General features: G+C 37.2%; 1 protein-coding gene across 13 annotated transcripts in view; it reads right to left on the reverse strand.

The window, feature by feature from the left end:
* The window catches only part of LOC148649414 (nck-associated protein 5-like), a 263578-nt gene that overhangs the window by 152116 nt on the left and 93301 nt on the right, over positions 1-18161 (reverse strand). For 10 of the 13 annotated variants that reach the window (XM_088606030.1, XM_088606032.1, XM_088606033.1 and 7 more), the window contains one exon: positions 9795-9868. In XM_088606030.1, coding sequence (XP_088462156.1) covers positions 9795-9868 — 74 coding nt within the window. Of the gene's footprint in view, positions 1-9790; positions 9869-18161 lie in introns of all 13 variants that reach the window. The other 3 variants (XM_088606035.1, XM_088606038.1, XM_088606028.1) reach the window with 1 other exon arrangement.

The following is an 18161-nucleotide window of genomic DNA, read 5'->3' on the forward strand; positions in this document are numbered from 1 at the left end:
TTGCAAGGGTTGGAGACTGAAGAAAAAGGGAAAAAGAACAATGATATTCTTTAGCCCTCTTCAGTACTGTCAGACAGTGCTGTATGGTGTGGAGCATGTTTCCCCAAATGGGGCCTGCTTTGCTCCTGGGTCTTCCCTTTGAACTTTTCTTGTTTTCACTGGCACTGACCTATCATTAATGCATTCAGGGAGGGTTGCTAACAGTGTCTTTTGGCCTCCCATCCCCCACCGATCCTCAACGAGGTCACAATCTGAATGCACCAAATTCAGACTGGCTTTTTGCACAACAACAGGACATGGAAAAGCATTTTGTTGTGGACTATCATGATCGGCCTCAGGAAAGATAAAAAGCCAAGCATGGTCCCCACTGGTACAGTAAACACAAGGAGATTGCTCACAATTATTGCTATTATTAGGGTGTCTCAGACCCATTTAATGAAGTGATTTATGCACTCCACATGTTACACAGAGTTCATGGCACTGTGTTGGAATCTATCATATCAGTGCCTGAAGGATTTTATTTGAGACAAAAATTTAAAAAAATAATAATAAAATGACTATTTAAAGAAATATGCAAGTGCACACAAAGCAAGACATGTGTCTAGACATTCCTCATAAAGTATAGAGTTTTATTCTTAGTTTAGTTTGAAAGTTTGCTTTTTGAGATGTTTTGACATTTCTTGTTAATCAAAAGCATGAATTCAAGCCAACTTCAAATATCTAAAAAAATGGTCAGCACTATGGTAGATTTAAAGCACACAAGTGGGTTGGGTGTAAGTAAGAAAAACACTTTTTATGGTATTTTATTTATTTTTAGAGATAGAATTACTCTAAGGTTGAAGGAAACAACAGAATATCTGAAGGGAAATTAGCTTTTTGTTGGTTTTTAGCTGTTACCTGTCTTTGACTTCAGTTACTGACAAATTACTGGAAATGTACACGTTAATGGTTAAAATCATTTAATTAGAAAACATTTGTGCTGCTTTCTGGAATCAAATGTTGAATTAATGCAGTCTTTGGTGGAGGGGAATAATGTTAGAAATGGGTTTCCAAGCATGCTTGCAATATATTAATGCTTTTATGGTTCATCACAGATTTTTAATCAATAAATTCAACTATAAATCCCAGTCTCCAGGGAGTGTAACAAAACATACAATTGAATGTCTTGCTTCTGGTTGAGGCTCAGTGTTATCAAATTATGAAATTAAATTGGACAACTTATCTCATTTAAGTTGTAAAATGCTTGGCATCCATCCAAGAGATATTGAAATTCTTCAAGCATTAAGGCCATAAGACTGGTCTATCTCCCTTATCTGCTAGAGTCGTGGTCTCGTTAATCTGACTACCTCCTTCATTCCTAGAAACTGCCTGCAGAACAGAGGCATCTATGGATGAAACACTTTCACAGCATTCTCAATCTCTTTTTTTTTAAGACAAGGCATTCTCTAAAATCCAAATCTTTATAATCCTTAACTGTACATGTTCAATAGGCAAACACGTACTGGGATTTATTTAATTTGAATAATTTATTTCAAAGAGTTTTTACCTGTACCGGCCTTTTGACCCTTCTGATGACATAAACACATCTCAAGTTTCTAAATGTGATTGTGTCTTACAGGGTAAATGGTTACACACTTCAGAAAGACCACAAACGAGAGCAGGCCATTCAACCCTTAAGGATAATTTGGCTCTTAAGTTCCATATCCAGTTCTGGTTGTACTGGAGCTCCATCCCAGCACGAAATCCTCTGAAACCCCCACTTGGAAACAGTTTCAGAGTTGACACCCGAAGAAGGCTCCACAGCCGAAACGTTGTGTTTCCTTTACTTATTCCTTTGCAGCCTACGCATGCTGACGCAGCTCCCTGCTTGAGCTACTGCAGTTTTAGAGTATTCAATCAAACCTAACCTGTTGTAAACTTGTATTCGAGAGATGGGAGGAGACAGAAGCACCCAATAAAAACCCAAGTTAATGCAGGGAAGTTAACCATCCAAATTCTTCACGGACAGGTATCCTACGCCAGAACCATGGAGCCATGAGCAAGCAACACCAACTAACAAATCACAATAACGTAGCTTTATGGTTTATACATATTCGATTATTAAACTTACTTTACTAAAGCTGTACCACATACCATACAGTAGAAGTCACATGTGAGGGGAATCAATGGCTATTGTTCAAGACACCGTTCTTATCAAAATAATAATAAGGACTCTGCTTAAATTGCAACTGTTACCTTCAAGGAAGGATATAGGAACTGACAGGAAATTAATTTACCCAAAGCTAAGTGTTAATAGCTACAGTATTTTTGTCTATTAGTGGTTGAATATCTACCCCAGAGGATATGTATTTCCATTATAAGTCTCAACTCCAGTCCATGTTTGTACCGTTCTCCTTCTGAAGAACAGTGGCTGCTTTGTGGGGTAGAACAGAAATTAACTGTGTCTTTCGACTCCAACACAGAAAGGCCTTAAAGAGTCTCAGGCCTGAGCAAGGCCAGGAGTTGTATCCTAAAAGAAACAGAGTTGTGCTGCACTGATAAAACTCTACAGAATGGGTACAGTGTCTGATAACATTGTCAGTGCATGTGTCACATACAGTATAAGCTGCCTTTTGTGAAAATATTAAGGATCATATTATCAGTTACTTCACAATCAAGGCTTAGCTCTGTAAAAATAACTCTAGGGTTGGAACCATTTAATATTTCCTTATTTACAAAAAGGTGTTGAAATACAAAACTAATCTGAAAGATAAGCAGAATAAACTGTTGATTTATATCCACAAGATGTTTAGTGTAAGGAAAGCTCTCTGATTAACTTTCTTGTTTTCTTTCCACAATGAGTGAAAATTCACAATGTGCTCTCTGAGTAAGATTTAAAAAGTTTTAATTCTGCTGTCAACAACAAACAATACTGGATTTGTCCAACAATACTGGATTTGTCCAACAATACTGGATTTGCGTTTTCAAGTTTAAAATATAGTGCATTGCACTTCTTTGCCTGTGTTGTCGCAAGTCTGTATTAACAATCTAAAGAACAAATGAATGAACTATGAAGTGTTGTTATACCAAAACTACAGCAATTAAAAATGTTTTTTTTTTCTGAAATACAAATGCCAAATAATATACACATACTGTACCACTGGTATTTTACTAAACACAATTGTGAAGTAATAATACTTCCAGACTGTTGCACTTTGTATCTCATTACCCCTAGGTTATAGCCCTGTTTGAGCCGCTGTGCACCTTGGGCTCAGATGCGGGCTTCTTCACTAACCCAGAGCACTCATTGCATAATACAACCACCAACAGGATGCTGGCAATTTGCTTGGTTTGCTCGATGAAGTCGCAGTTTGTCCAGGAGTCAGACCATTGGCTTCACTGAAGCCTCAGCTACAACCTACTGCAGTCCCGGATGGGCAAGTACAATTATGACTCATCTCTGTCAGAACTCCAGGCTCTTTTATAAATAGCAAAATGCATTCTCAAAAATTCAGGAACATGGTTCTGACTTTCTCTAATACAGCAGAATAGTTATGATGATCTGCATGATCTGCGATTAGCAAACGGACATCAATTTGCTAGAATTCCATTTTGAAATATGATAAAAAAAACTTTCTAAGGGGAAAGACTTTACATGTATCCCACAGTTATGTACTGAATCTTAGAGCGGCTTAGCCACAGATATATATATTTTTAATTTTAATGGGAGAATATGGCATAGGTTCAACACCTGAACACAATCAAAATAATATTGAATTAAATCCACTTTCCATTTTGAAGTGGATTAGCCATTTCGAAGCATAGTAATAAATTAAATTAATCATGTATCAACAAAAACTAACACCTGCCTTAATATTACAAAAATCTAATAATGGGGGCCGTCTGTCATACTGTATGTTGGCATGAGATAGAGAGCTAGTATATTTGTTTCCAAACCATTATTACAAAGGCTCTTCTTAGAACTAAAAATACATTTCCTGGTGTTTAAGAAGGTTAAATGAGATTTTGCCTAGCTGTTTGCAATAGGATTAACAGTGGTATGACAAGAAATGCAGTGCACTTTTACAGTGATGAAAAGATATTTGTTCATGTTAAACTCTAATCACAGAATATTTGAACTGTGTGCAACTCACGCGGGGAGACGACTTCCAGCTCTTTAGATTGCAGCAATTCTATGGTCTTCTTATTTATTGTTATTGTCATCCTGTAAAGCGCTTTGAGAAGCCACCTTTAAAGGCGCTATATAAAATAAAGTTTATTATTATTATTATTATTATTATTATTATTATTATTATTATTATTATTATGGTCAGTTTTTAACACGATTTTTAGTCATTAAGAATTTAAGTCTTTTCTCTTTACACTTTATTCAAAAAAGAAATAAGTCACACTTCCATTTCATGTTGAGCTATGATTAGGTGGATTGTAGTAAAGTCACACTGAGATGTGCTGGCAGGCTATGCAATCGGAGGTTACTAAATTCCCTTTTCATAAACTTGTCTCTCTACAGTCTCATACCTAGAGTGCCGGATATGCATTACAGATCCAAAGAACTCTTTCAGAAAGCATCAGAACTTTTTTTGAACGGAAAGCACAAAATTTGCATTAGTGACAGCAGAGGCAATTTGTTTCCTCTCCTTCCTATGCAGCTGCAGAAGTGACAGTGTCCTACAGCTCTTGTACTGCCCAGGGCAATACACAGATTTCGGCCCTGCATGGGCTCTGACGATGGTGAATGGCTCTCCAGACCTTTATCCTAACTCCTGGAGAGCTGCTGCAGAATGTTTACCCTGGGTCTTCGTCCCCTTTGACTCGACCATAGTGTTGAGTCAAGGCATACAGGCACTAACCATCTGCCCAGTGCAGATGGGATCAGGTAGGTCCAGCCTCAGTATTTCTCCACTCCCTTTAGGATCAGCCACCAACATGGAGCTAATGTGAGCATCTGGAAAGTCCACTCTATAAAACACACACACACATGTAGACGCAAACACGCACAAACACTTCTACATTGTTTTCAGAAAAAGGCAGGGCTGATTATAAATTTAAGTCCTCCTGACACAGCTGCTATTCAGAGGGTAGGCTAACTCACTCCCAGTCCGTCATGCTTTTTAGTGCCCAAAAGCATCCATATGTCCCAGAAGCTATCTATAGGGCTGCCTGCTTGAGCTGCTGTCAGGGCAGTTTTCTGCAACACTGCCAGCTTTTGAAGAGTCTAAAATGAAAAAAAAAGTAACTTTAAAACACCAGCTCAATAAGCTTATGCAGATTATACTGAATAGAAATGAGCAATTCCTTGCTTGCAAAAATTCTTAGAACCTTCCTGTTTTTAAGACAAGCACACTATTTTATCTCACTGCCATGCAGTTAATGTATTAGAATTTAAAATGTAAAGTAAAAAAAAGGAATACATTCCTGTTACTGGTACATTTACAGTAATACACTGGAGCAAGATGCTACTGAAATGAGAGTTTAAAATAATTTTTCACCTAAAATACATCACATTCTCCCTTGCATGGCAAGAATTAATGTCTCTAAAGTAACTTGGGCTCTACCCAGCTCCTGTGGTTACTCACCAGATGCACGAACAGCTGAGCTACAGTATGAAGGCTAAGAAGAACTGTTTAATGTTTTTTAGAATATTATATTTATTATATTATATAAAATGTTATTTTTACAATTAGAACAGTCTTCAAACGTATTAAATTATTGTATAAAATATGTAATATTTTATAAAGGAAATTTTTTGCCACTTTTCCTTTACTTTCTAGAAAATTACAACCCATAAATGACTTCTGCTGAGAAAGAAAAGTCTTATCAGAAAAATCTAATTTCATGTCAGCTAGTTTCTACGGACTTTTATATCGATGAGAGCAATTACTGAAATTCAGTTATCAAGCGGTAAACTCTAGCTGTGAAGAAAATGAGCAATAATAAAGGAACTTTTTGACTGCAGGTCCTCTCCTCGGAGTAATAAAACAATAGCAGAATGCTACTTGACCTTAATTAAATAGTACTGGAGAGCACACAATCCAAGCAAATTCAGAAACAGACTTCTTTATACAAACTTTATATTTACGAAGATTTTAAAAGGAAACAATTGTTGTTTTTTCTCAACACAGTATGTGCAATGGCACAGTTATAAAAAGGGGATTATATTGCATTAGTTTTAAAAAAAGATTATTCATTTGTTTTTTTGTTGTTTTACCCATCATCAACGATTGAGAAAACATATCAGATATTTCCTGGGAAAATTACTGTAAGGTACTCTAAGCACTACACTGTATAGGACCTATTTTCATTTGCTTCCTCAAGGTTTACCGATTTTCTAAGGCAGGAGCTGACAGACTGGTGAAAACGAATCCTCACTATGTCCCATTTCTCTGTTACTGAGATGAACCTGGCAGAATCAAGATATCTTTTGTTTCCCAGAAGAAGCCTGTTGCTTTCTTTATTAGAGGACAACTGATCCCACACTCAGGTATTCCAGAATGTTCAGACAGAAAGAAGAAGCCTACTTCCCTTTATCTTATTGTCAGGTACCAAGTGCACCCAGATCAAACAGTCAAAATATCAATTCCACCAAAAACAAAGAAGTGACATATGGTTTTGGAATACTGTATCCCTTTAAACCTACTCCTCCCTTTTCCATTAGATATGTTTTAGTTGATTGGCGCTTACTTTCGCTCATGAATATTATGTAATATGATTTGAGTATTTGTCTCCCAGTCACAGGTTTGGCTTCATACAGTATACAGTAGGTGTATATACTGACAGAGAGCTGTCCCTGTCCTACAGTACATCAAAGGAAAATCATCTACAGTACATTAAAACGATCCTTTATTCAAGTGGGATTCTTTGTTATAAATTTCTGTTCTTAAAAAAACTTAAAAGCAAATACCTGAAATCTACCTATAATCAGTACACTGACATAATTTCATTGCACTTGTGCACATGACAAATAAACCGAACTAGTTTCAAACCATGTTTTTAATAAGCCTCTATTTTCCATTTGTATTGAAATATGGAATTATTATTATTACTTCTGGTATTTAGTGAGTCACCAAGCCCAAAAATCACTCAAATGGCAATATTCTTACAGTTACATCCAGCCCCATTACCTCTGACTGGGATTAAGTCAATGTCTATAGCAGACAAAATCATATCATTCAGGCAGGGATTTTAATATATTAACTGTCCTATTTTTTAATCTTCAATGGTTTTGAAGCCCTTTAGGTCAAGATCATTTTGAATCGTTTGACTGATTTCCTACTGAGCCGTCAAAAGGGGAAGAACAGCACGATAAAAACAAAAATGAAAAACATAGTAAAATGAAAGTACTGGTGTCTCTAAAAATAGCAGCACCCATCTCAAAATATTCTCACTGCAAAGCTGCAGCAGAAATCACAGATGATAGAACTAGTCTGTACGCAGTACTTTATATGCTGTATATAGAATAACTGAGTGTCGCAGGACATCAGTAAGACTAAACTCGGAAAAAACAAATCAGTTTTTAAAAACCTGATTAAGTGGTTCTATTTATGAGAGTTTTGCGTCGTTCTCTATGAGGAAGATCTGGAAATGTAACCTTATTAGAAGACCTTTAAACATTGTTCAGTGGGTGGAGGAAATCTTCATACTATGTGCCTGTGGGGATTTTATGAGCTATACAGAAGTAAACCAAGGGCAGTTTGTCTTTGTCAGGTTCTGTATCCAATGACCCAGTGGGTTAAACTGATGGTGGTCACAAATCACTACCATAATAAAGTCCACCGCTGATTTATAAGGACATCTGTCTCACTACAGACACCCTTATATGTTGGGAATTATCCTAGACATCCATAGAGATCGGTGCCATTATAATCTGCTCCTTTGTGTGTTTTCCAAATAAAATGAAAACTAAAATTGATAGATAATGTCACTCTGTTCCTGCAATATGCAAGAGCAATAATCAGGTATTGTATATGAGCAGAACACAGCTCATCCACTTTAAATGAAGGTTTTTATGCCCTTGTAGAGAACAGCTCTTTTATTCACAAGGTACTCTTGAGCTTTAAGCTGAGCACTGCCATAAACCATGACCCAATTGTGCTGGTGACATTGTATTATTTAACACTGTAAAAATGAAATACGGCTGCTGTTTTTTTGAAGAGTGAGCCTTTTCTTCAACAAGCATTCTCACAATGTTCCTGTCCCCATTCATTTCTTGGATACTTTGTCAATCCAGTCCTACTATTTAATTCCAGGTCTACACATGCAGTGTTGCTTTTAGGAAAAGGTCATCTAGTGTCTGAAAACAAAACCCAGTGAAGGAGATTTTTTACCTTATTTTCTGTTATTACTCTCTGACAGAAAAGCTTTTCTTAGGAGCATGTGTGCTGTATGTATCTGGAATTTCACTTGTCATTCCAAACTAATATCACACAGAAACCCACAATCTAGGCTAATAAAAAGTGTGAGTGTTAAATTTCACTGTTTCCAAGAACAGCGAACCACTAAGACACGTACACAATTACACATTATACAAAAGCACAAATACACGATTCACCATCTTTTCAGAACACATACTGTACATATAGTACTGTAGTCAAAGCAAACTGAAAGAAGAATGTTTCAATATTTTTCTTCACCCATTTCAGAGTCCACCTGCATTCAAGTCTCCTCAAAGAAAATGGGTCCACTGGTTTAGAAAGTGTATGAGCCTGTGAGGGAGAGAGACAGTGCAGCCACCCCAGACTCGTCATCGTGGTGATAGCAAGGCAATCCGGCAGAGTTTCAGGGTCAACCTCTGTGTGAGGAGGGGAGGGGCTTTCATTAGTGGGAAGAGAAGGGAAAAGAATAACAATCTGTCCCTTACAAACCACTTCCCAGCTCCATACTGATTAGGAGCTTGGATTTGCAAGGTCTCCTGTCATTCCTAGAGGCCCTGACACCACAGCCTCTTGGCCCCACTGCTTAGTGAAGGGGAAAATCAATGGTGGATGGAAGCTAGGGAGGCTATTGAAAAGTAAAGTTGAATGTAACAACGAAAAGAAGTTCAGACCTTTAGTTTCTATTCCAGATTGTTTTATCTGTCATAGACTCATCACCATAATGAGTAACGAGTTCTCAGAAATCTTAAACCAGAATGCCCCTCCAGATTTTAAGACACATGCATTGTGGTCTCTGCTTTTTCCCTCACTTTGTGCTGTACTGAGGAGTGATAAATACATAGTATGTGATGAAGACTAGTGCTACCGTAGATGAGGCAATGTAAAAAACCATATGCAGAAAGCAAACATATCAATAAATCAGTTGTATTGGTTTAACTCTCTCAAAAAAGGGGAATCGTCAGATTATGCCTCAGGCTTCTCCTAAGTAGCTACCAGTGTTAAATATGGCACATATAATCCATACCCCAGTAAAAACCAACACCCTATTGAGAGAAATAAAATTAGTCTAGTTAGATTTTTTTCTTGCCTATTTAGTTACCTTTCTTTCTGGAGGTCTGTTTTCTTGCAAAGTCAAGTGAAACAAATCAGGTACTTTGATGAAAAGTCGTAAAAACAAAGTAGAGTCATGCAAACTATAAAAAACACCCATAAAAAAGAACATTAAAAGTTACTTTAATGGTACTGGGGTTGCAAAGAATGTTCAGTTACAGCTATGGTAAAGTCACAGAACCACTGCAGTTAACTTCATTCCATCATCCTCCCAATACTCAAAATCATTCTGTAGCTCTGCCACAGGAACATGGCCTTAGCACAGTCCACGTCTAATTCCCAGGGGCCCAGAAAAAGGAAAGTGTCACTTGCCTTCGCACATTCCTGCGTTCCTCTTCCAACTGTTTTAGCAGTTCCTCTATACACTTATTGGAGTCCATGCACTCCTGCAAAAGTAAGAGGAAGAACAATCATTAGCTTAAGGTTTTGTCCACCACCTACTGTCAGTTTGCATTGCTCAGACTTTCAAGCACAGAAATAAACATGACATAACATTACAATGGGAATGCATTACACATTGCAACATCAGAAACCATCCACCATAACACCAGGTGATGAAATAACACATTTAAGTTTCTTATGATAAACCAAGTATATGTGTACACTTTTAAATACAAAAAATCGGTAATGACTGGAGACCGTACGTTGTGTGATTTGTACTGTACATTAGCTTACGAACTTCTGCAGGCCTCAACTTAAAAAGACTAACAAATACTCAGAAACGTCTAAATAATGTAAGATGTCAAACGCAATGTATGTTCGGTATATACAGTAGATGTATGATTAATTAGCTGAAGCAATTTCATCCGGAAAGGAGAATGCTGCTTTGGGCAACTGAAAGTGGCCCCGTGCGAGCCAGCTGTTTCAAGCCACCTGGGAGTATCAGCATCTCTGGATTTCCACTGTGTTGAAGCATTGCATGAACAGAACGGGAATTCAAGAGCTGTGTCAAAACAGATGTTCTGCTCTTTTTAATCATTTTGGGAACCTAATGATTTGTTCTTTAGCACTGTTGTCAAAAGAAAAAGGAAATAGGTTACCTCATTTAAACAGCAGTTACTGGAATGTGTCCAAAACACTTACGGTGAACATTTGCATTACTAATATACATATACCACATAGCAAAGTGCGCAGTCAGTGAAGCTGAAGATATTGAATCCCAACTTTACTTTTAACTTAATGACAAATCCATTATCAGAAAGCCATTTATTCCTGAGAAAAGGCACACCAATCCAGAATCTTTCCCTAAAACATAGGGTTAGAAGTGAGACAACACCCTGGAAAACTGCACAGGAGAACAAATTCAGATTCAAAATGACACTGCATGTACCGTAAATCATCTTTAAAAAATTCATAACATGACAACTTTTTCTATACAATAGAATCTAACAACAATGATATTACAGCGCACCAAAATATTGCATTTCTTATTATTCTATTTAAAATGAACTTTTGTACAGCATGGTAATAATAGTACATGCCTATAATCAAAATTAAAGGTATGAAACAAAAAAAGGGCATGAACTACCATTTTCAATACCTTATTTGCTGTGTTCTTGCTGTCCTTATTAAAAAGTCCTTATTAAAAACAGCAAAAATAACAGCCCAGTCATCAAGATAATGTAGCACACTGAGAAATACACTGCAATATCTACAGCTTGTTTCTTTTAATACATCTATCTTACATTCTTTAAGAGGTTGGGGATTAAAGCTGAACACATACAGTACTAATTGTGGCCTGTAATTAAGCATTGGACAAGTCATAAAATATGAATTGCCTTGATATTTACAGAACCCTGGAAAATCAATGCAAGAGCAAAAGAATGCAGCACACAAGATACAGTGCAGGAATAAGCTTCCTTTTCTAAGAAACGTTATGTGGCCAAACTCTGCAGGCAAAAGTGTCAGGGTCACTCAGATCACAAAAGCAATGCATTACCTATTGGTATTATTATCATTCTGGTATCCTGATGCATTCTGCTCTGAGGCACATATGCTTTAGAGATGCCTTTTAATTCCAAATACAGTTTTATGAACAGAATTTAAAGGAGAGGGGTTAGAAATATCATTTGAAAAAACACATTTTTAAAAACAACAGCCCTTGTTTCATTCCCTACATTTATACATGACTCTTTCTAAACATACATCTTTTTTACAGACTGCCCCTTAAACAGTCCAGAAGCAATACGCTTTTTTTTAAGACATCACGTTTGATGCAGACAGTTGTAGGTTTTCTTTGTACTGTATATGCAGTAAGTGCATGGCTATTTTTCAAGGAAAGTTCAAGGAAAATGTGCTACAGCTTATCTAATAAAAAAGGAACACACACTAATTGAAAATCATCGTAAGGTGGATTTTTGCAGTGCAAAAGGTGAGCAGCAGTGACTTTTGGCATTTTTGGAACAGAGCAATAGCCACTGACATGAGCCTATAGACTAGTTACCATATTGAACTTTGGACCGTGGGGGTTTAGTTGTTTTCCCTATTAATATAAATAGTTGCTCATCTTCTGATATCTTTCCCTCTCGTGATTTTTGTTTCATATCTTATTATCTTTTCTGTGTCGCAAGGATATCTGCAAAAACAAAATGGACTAAAGACTGCAGGCAGTGTCTTTGTATGAGAGAGCATAATTCTAAATGCTGCTCGTTTGTGCAAATCCATCACCACCGATGGGTCGACAATGGAACGCAGTACTTGACATATGAGGGAAATCCTATTTATGTATAGCATAAAACGGACAAGCCACTTGGGCTGCGTGTATTGCAAAGAAGGCTTTGTAAATAGAATTAGAAAGCCGATCCTCCAATATTAAAGAGTATTGGAGTGGCCAAAAAGAAACAGCTGAGCCTAGCCTGGAACCACTTTGAATACCATACTTCAGCACTTGTACAAATACAGCACCAGACGCCATCAAAATGTAAAACCTAGAAGAGCAGTATAAATGAAAATGATTATTGTGGCTGCTATTACCACAGCTTTCTTTATTCCATGAATACCTTTTATGAAAGAACGAGTAAAAAAGAATGAAAGCCTGAAACCGAAAATGACAGTCCTTTCATTGACCGTTAAGCACAAATTCAAATCATTATAAAGTACCAGTTGGTTTGGCTCCACAAAGGGGTTTATTATTGAATAGCATCAACAAAGAGGTCAGAGAGATGGGAAGGATTTCAAGTGTGGAAAATGGCATTCTCCTGCTATATTTGCCTCTGTATTGCTTCCAATCCAAACACTAAAGCATAAGGATTAGGCCTTTTCTTCCCTTCACTGGATATAAATCACCTACTGCTGAAATGGAGGCAATTATCACATTTTCTGTCAAGTCTATAGATCTACGATCTGTGTGTTTCAGCTTCGCAAATGGGCTGTATAAATGCTGCCCCATGTGCCAGCTGAAGGTTGCTGGTGTTGCGAGGGTCCAGCTGAGATGCCAGTGGAGGGCACATTAGGTGACCATTAAGGGCAAGGAAAAGTTGCCAAAACTAAATTTACCGTACACAGGACCAACTGCAACCAATATGTCAAACGAAGAAAAAAAGAATTGAGGTAATTCTCTGGCTAAAGGGTACTTAACTGTAAAAATGGATCCATGCCATTTTTTTTTCCCTTTGTGCCTCAACCCCTTGATGCCAGTCTGCAAACCTAACAGAATAAACAGGGAGCCAGGCCTGCCTCTCCCTGACTTTGTCCTTTAGTCCCTGTGAAGCAGAAAATGTCATTGTTTTCCACAATAGCTGCACATCCCCACATTTACTTGCAGGCTCCTTAGTTTTAGAAGCTGCAAACCAGAAGCTAGTGTCAGCTTCACTTGTTATCAAAACCCCTTTTCACCCAAAAAAAGAGCAAATTATTTTATAAGAGTTACCTGGCTTTTTTATTTGCCTGGGATGAAATAATATGTGCATATAATATGAAAAATAAAACAACTTGATGACCTAAATGTTGTTTTGAAGTTAAGTATATATGACAGGGCTTAATTTAAAGAGAGCAAAGCTAAGGATAGACTTGTTCTTGTCTAAAATTATTTAAGCACAGTAATTGCCGTGATCATGGTACTTATTTGATGTAAAAAGCTGGAGGTGTTATACAGTAAATCATCTTGTTTTAGTCCTATCATAAACTATAACAGCCACAATCACCTGTGAATATATCAATCCCTTCTCTAAACTGAACAATAAGCTTCATCGTTTTGTCTTGCATTATTTATTTGTAAAATGAAACACTGAACTTTCACACAATGATTTTCCTACTTTGGCTGCATACCAAACATATGCCAGATCTTAAATTATATTCCTTGAATCTTAAAACAAAAGCGCAGGATTTGACTGTAATGGTCTTTATCACATCAATCATGCTCTTCTGAAGGTTTTTCAACATTAATTGTCTAGCCACCATGAAATCAATACCAACTTCTCTAAAACCAGGATTAATGAAGTTCCTCAGTGAAATTAAAAATCAACCAAAGAATGGAATTAAAATAACCGTATTAAGAAAAGTTCTGTAACCTGTAATACACTATGAGCATAAAATAAAGACATATACTGTATAAGAAAGGTTACAAACAAAAGGAGGGCGCTCAGTCCGTCTGGCCATTATGTAGTATCGGCTTCAACTAAATGGCTGCTTGGGTAGCTTGTTCCATACTCCTACAACACTATTATAACACTGATAACATCCTATTCGAGGTTTTAAATGCACTTCCAAGTAGTTTCCACTTTGAAGAAGCCCACTCTATTTATTTTATCAATGCTCTGGTGGATTTTGAATTCTTGTATTGGGTTTCTTCATGTTTTTCTCTAATTAGACTAAAAAGATTCAGATCTTTCAGCCCATCAGCGAAGTACACTTTTTTAAGGCCTTTAACACGTCTGGTCTCTCTTCTCTGGACTGGAATTTAGATCACTGATATAAATGAAGAAGAACAGTGATCCTAATACAGATCCTTGTGGTACTTCATCATCCCAATTTGAACATTTACTGCATTTCCAAGTACAATTATGCTTAAGTACCTTAGAACACAAAACAAATGTAGTGTTACTATGTTACTACTGCTGACAACAACGAGAATAATTTGTGATTATTCTATATGTCTTCTTTATGTCTTCCAGTGGTCATAAGTTTATTTCTTGAATGTCAAATGAGTCAAGGACAGTATAATAATGACTTACAATGACTGACAAGAAATTGTTATGTTTAGACAGCCCAATGCATATGTGCACATCTACTAGATTCAGTAACTGTGATTTATAGTACAACAGCTGGCAAGTAAACTGCTCAGAAAAATTGCTTAAAAATAAATAATAAGCTAAAAAAAATCATTAGCTTAGTAGTAATGGCAGGCTTATTTTTTCTAAATACTTATTGTGTGTAGAAATGGGATAAGGAGGACCCATTTCTTTCTATGTAAATGCCCCTTCAGGTTTCAATAATTAAAGTTTTAGTAAAGCAATTCAGTGTCGAGGCTTGTGTTGTATTTTACCTTAAATCACAGAATTCTCGAGAATTACCACAGTGTTCTAGGTATTCATTTTATATCACGCCATAAGGTTGAAATGATTGCTGCCCTAGAACTGTTTAGCATAATTATAAAGATTATTTCCAAGATTAATAAAAAATCTCTTGTATATGCACAAAGGGAATGTGAAAAACGTGGCATGCCAGTATTAGAATGTAATGAGGGCTACGCACAGATTAGATTTTGTAGCTAATACTGATGTGTTATTCAAAGCATGCTGTTGAGCACTATATAACATTTTCACATGGGCATTATTCCTGTCATTTTTACAACACATACTAAAGAAGCACTGCTCCCAAGAGGCACTGATTTCAAACTGTTAAGAAAATTATGGACTTTTTGGTAGGGCTGCATAGCTGTTTCTACTATATAATTCCACTTACTGTGCCTGGAGCAGTGCAGAAGAGCACTTAGATGTTGTCAGATTCCTGAAGTGAAGTGGAATTGGGCTTGGAAAGAGCAGTGTTTCAGTGGAAGACTTACTGCTGCAGTCTCTGAGATATAACTCTAATTGATGGCTGCAGTATGAAGGAATGCTCCAATTTGAATATGAGGACATCCCATCTAACACTGGACACATGGAAACACTTGGGCAAGGTTACCTTTAGCGGTTGCATTTCACCATCAGTTTCAAGCTTCTGCAGTAGCTGGCTCAAGACATGCATACCTTCAGAGCAAGGCTGGCTTTTATGTTGGTTTTTCTACACAGATTAGTAATTCATGAAATAAAGTTCCATGGGGGCTCATTTGCTGAGATGTTTCAAAATTCAGATTGATGCTGTGATAGAAGCTCTCATCACAGTTGTAAATGTCAAGGTCTGGTGGACTGCAATTCCTGTTCTCATTTAACGTTTTTATTTTATTTTAATTTTTTCAGACCTTATAGACCTAATGTGTCACAGGTCTATAAGACTGGAATGGAAGATTTTCATATTTGGCCAAGAGAAGCAAGATAAAAGAAAAACAATATGGGAGTCTGTGTTGGATTTCTATAGAAATAAAAGTCATTGATGTATCAATAAAATATCTCAAAAAGCTCATGTACTGTAGATACTTAACCCCAGCCATGCAAAGCAATTGGTTTGGGAAAAAGGGTTACAAGACATATATTTATATTGCAAAGGAACAAGTAATAGGTTTATTCCATGCTGAAAAAAAGAAGAAAGAAAACATGTTTCGGCCGTGGAGCCTTCTTCAGGTGTGGAAGGCTCCACGGCCGAAACGTTGTGTTTTCTTTCTTCCTTTTTTTCAGCATGGAATAAACCTATGACTTGTTGCTTTGCAGCCTACACATGCTGACGCAGCTACCCACCTGAGCTATATATTTATATTGTATATATATATTTCCAATGTAACATCAATATTGTGTTTCCTGACACGTTTATTTAATTCTTCATCTTGATTGGTAAGAAAATACTGCTGCTGTTGCAGCTTTCAGCTACAGTACGTGCCCTCATTCTGTTATCATTCTCAGTGCCAGTGCGTGTGCACAGTGTGATTTCCTAATCTTTATTAAATTTTAAAATGAACTGCTGTCCCCCACTGCTACAAGCCCTGCAGCAGGGAGCACAATTCCGCCTGTCCTCCTCTCTTTACCCACAAGCACGCAAACAGGATGAGCACTGTGGAACTGCACACATCACCCATCAGACAGGGAACATCTTCTGTTAGTCCTCTGTCTTTCTCACAGGCAGGTTAACTTATTAACTTGACCATGGCCTTATTTGAAAACATCTATATTATTAAATGTTCAACCTTAAAACAAACAGTTTTTTTTTACAAAGTGTGCTGAACTTAAGCTTTTGGGGGGGGGTATCTGTTAAATGCATGGACTGAAATTTTTGTGGCTGCACAGAATGCATAAAACCAACCCAGAAAGCTGAAATACCCCTCCAAATAAGATCTACAGTACTGTATGTCAAACATCGCTGATATTAATATAGCTTTATATCATGATTACCATATAAATGACAAAGCTTGGATGTTCCTTCTAACTCCTAACCCTTCACATAATAACATTCTTTTTGCTTTTTTAAAGTGTGCAGATGAGAGTGAATATGTAATGTATTCAAGTTTTCCATTCTGTCCAGTGAACCCCTCCTAGGTAATAAGACAACACTCACCACAGATTTGTGTTGTACAAGTCTTTCTTAATCATTGCAGAGTTTTATAAATGGTTTCCTCCAAGAGGATTTTTGATTTAACACTGAATGTGTGGACTTCACATTTTCAGCACCATCCTGCCTCATCAGGAACTCATTTATTTAAATTCAGTGTAGGATAAAGGAAAAACTACAGACAGGTGGCAAAGATACAATGGAGAATTGTCATTGGTGCAAACCTGCAACACCTCTCCTAAAGTTCCACATTTGCAATGACATATTCACCACATAGAGAGAAACAAGCAAAAGTAAAGATGGATGTCTGCAGGAGCTGATAGTACTATAGTACTGACAGACATAACAGGCAAGGCCATGACCCTTTCAGCCTCAGTTTCTACGCCTGTACAGCAGGCTGAACTTGAAGACATTAAGGAATGGCCAGGGAAATAAAACGAACCTTTCTGCAATGTTCAGGGACATGATTTAAAACTGAAGTGAGAGAGGCTCAAGATGCTTCAAGTCTGGCAACAGCCATGCAGTGGGACAACATTGTTTTGTCCTGCAATATCCTCAAGTGTTGCTTGAGAATTCAGTCTCTGTCAGTGCTGAATGACCCTTCTTTCTTTTTTAAAATCGAATAGATGTACACAACCTTTATGTAATCGTGAATACATCTGCTATTGCACAATCCACAATCTATATTGAAGGGAAGAGCATAATGGATGAATTTTTTACTTTCAACCATCGCAATGTTGGTCAGGCGGTATCTATCAGTCTCCAGTTTTCACACATCTACATCAGTCTGTCCAGGCTTCCAGATGATGCATTAGGCTTATCACAGAGCCCTCCAGCACAAAGCTTGTGATCTTTGCCTTTTGTTCATTTTTCAAATCCACAGTCATCACTTCTCAGTGTTTGTATACACCTACCTCCCACATCTGTCTCCCATCACCCTCCACAACAATTCCTCCCAGCTCCTGCCAGGTTTCCTTTGTAAGCGTGTTGAGATCTTATGCATAATTATGTGGGGTTACTATGGTGATTATATGTGATTTGTCA

The sequence above is a fragment of the Lepisosteus platostomus genome, chromosome 14, assembly GCF_059453375.1.
Source record: "Lepisosteus platostomus isolate fLepPlt1 chromosome 14, fLepPlt1.hap1, whole genome shotgun sequence".
NCBI classification, from domain to species: Eukaryota; Metazoa; Chordata; class Actinopteri; order Semionotiformes; family Lepisosteidae; genus Lepisosteus; species Lepisosteus platostomus.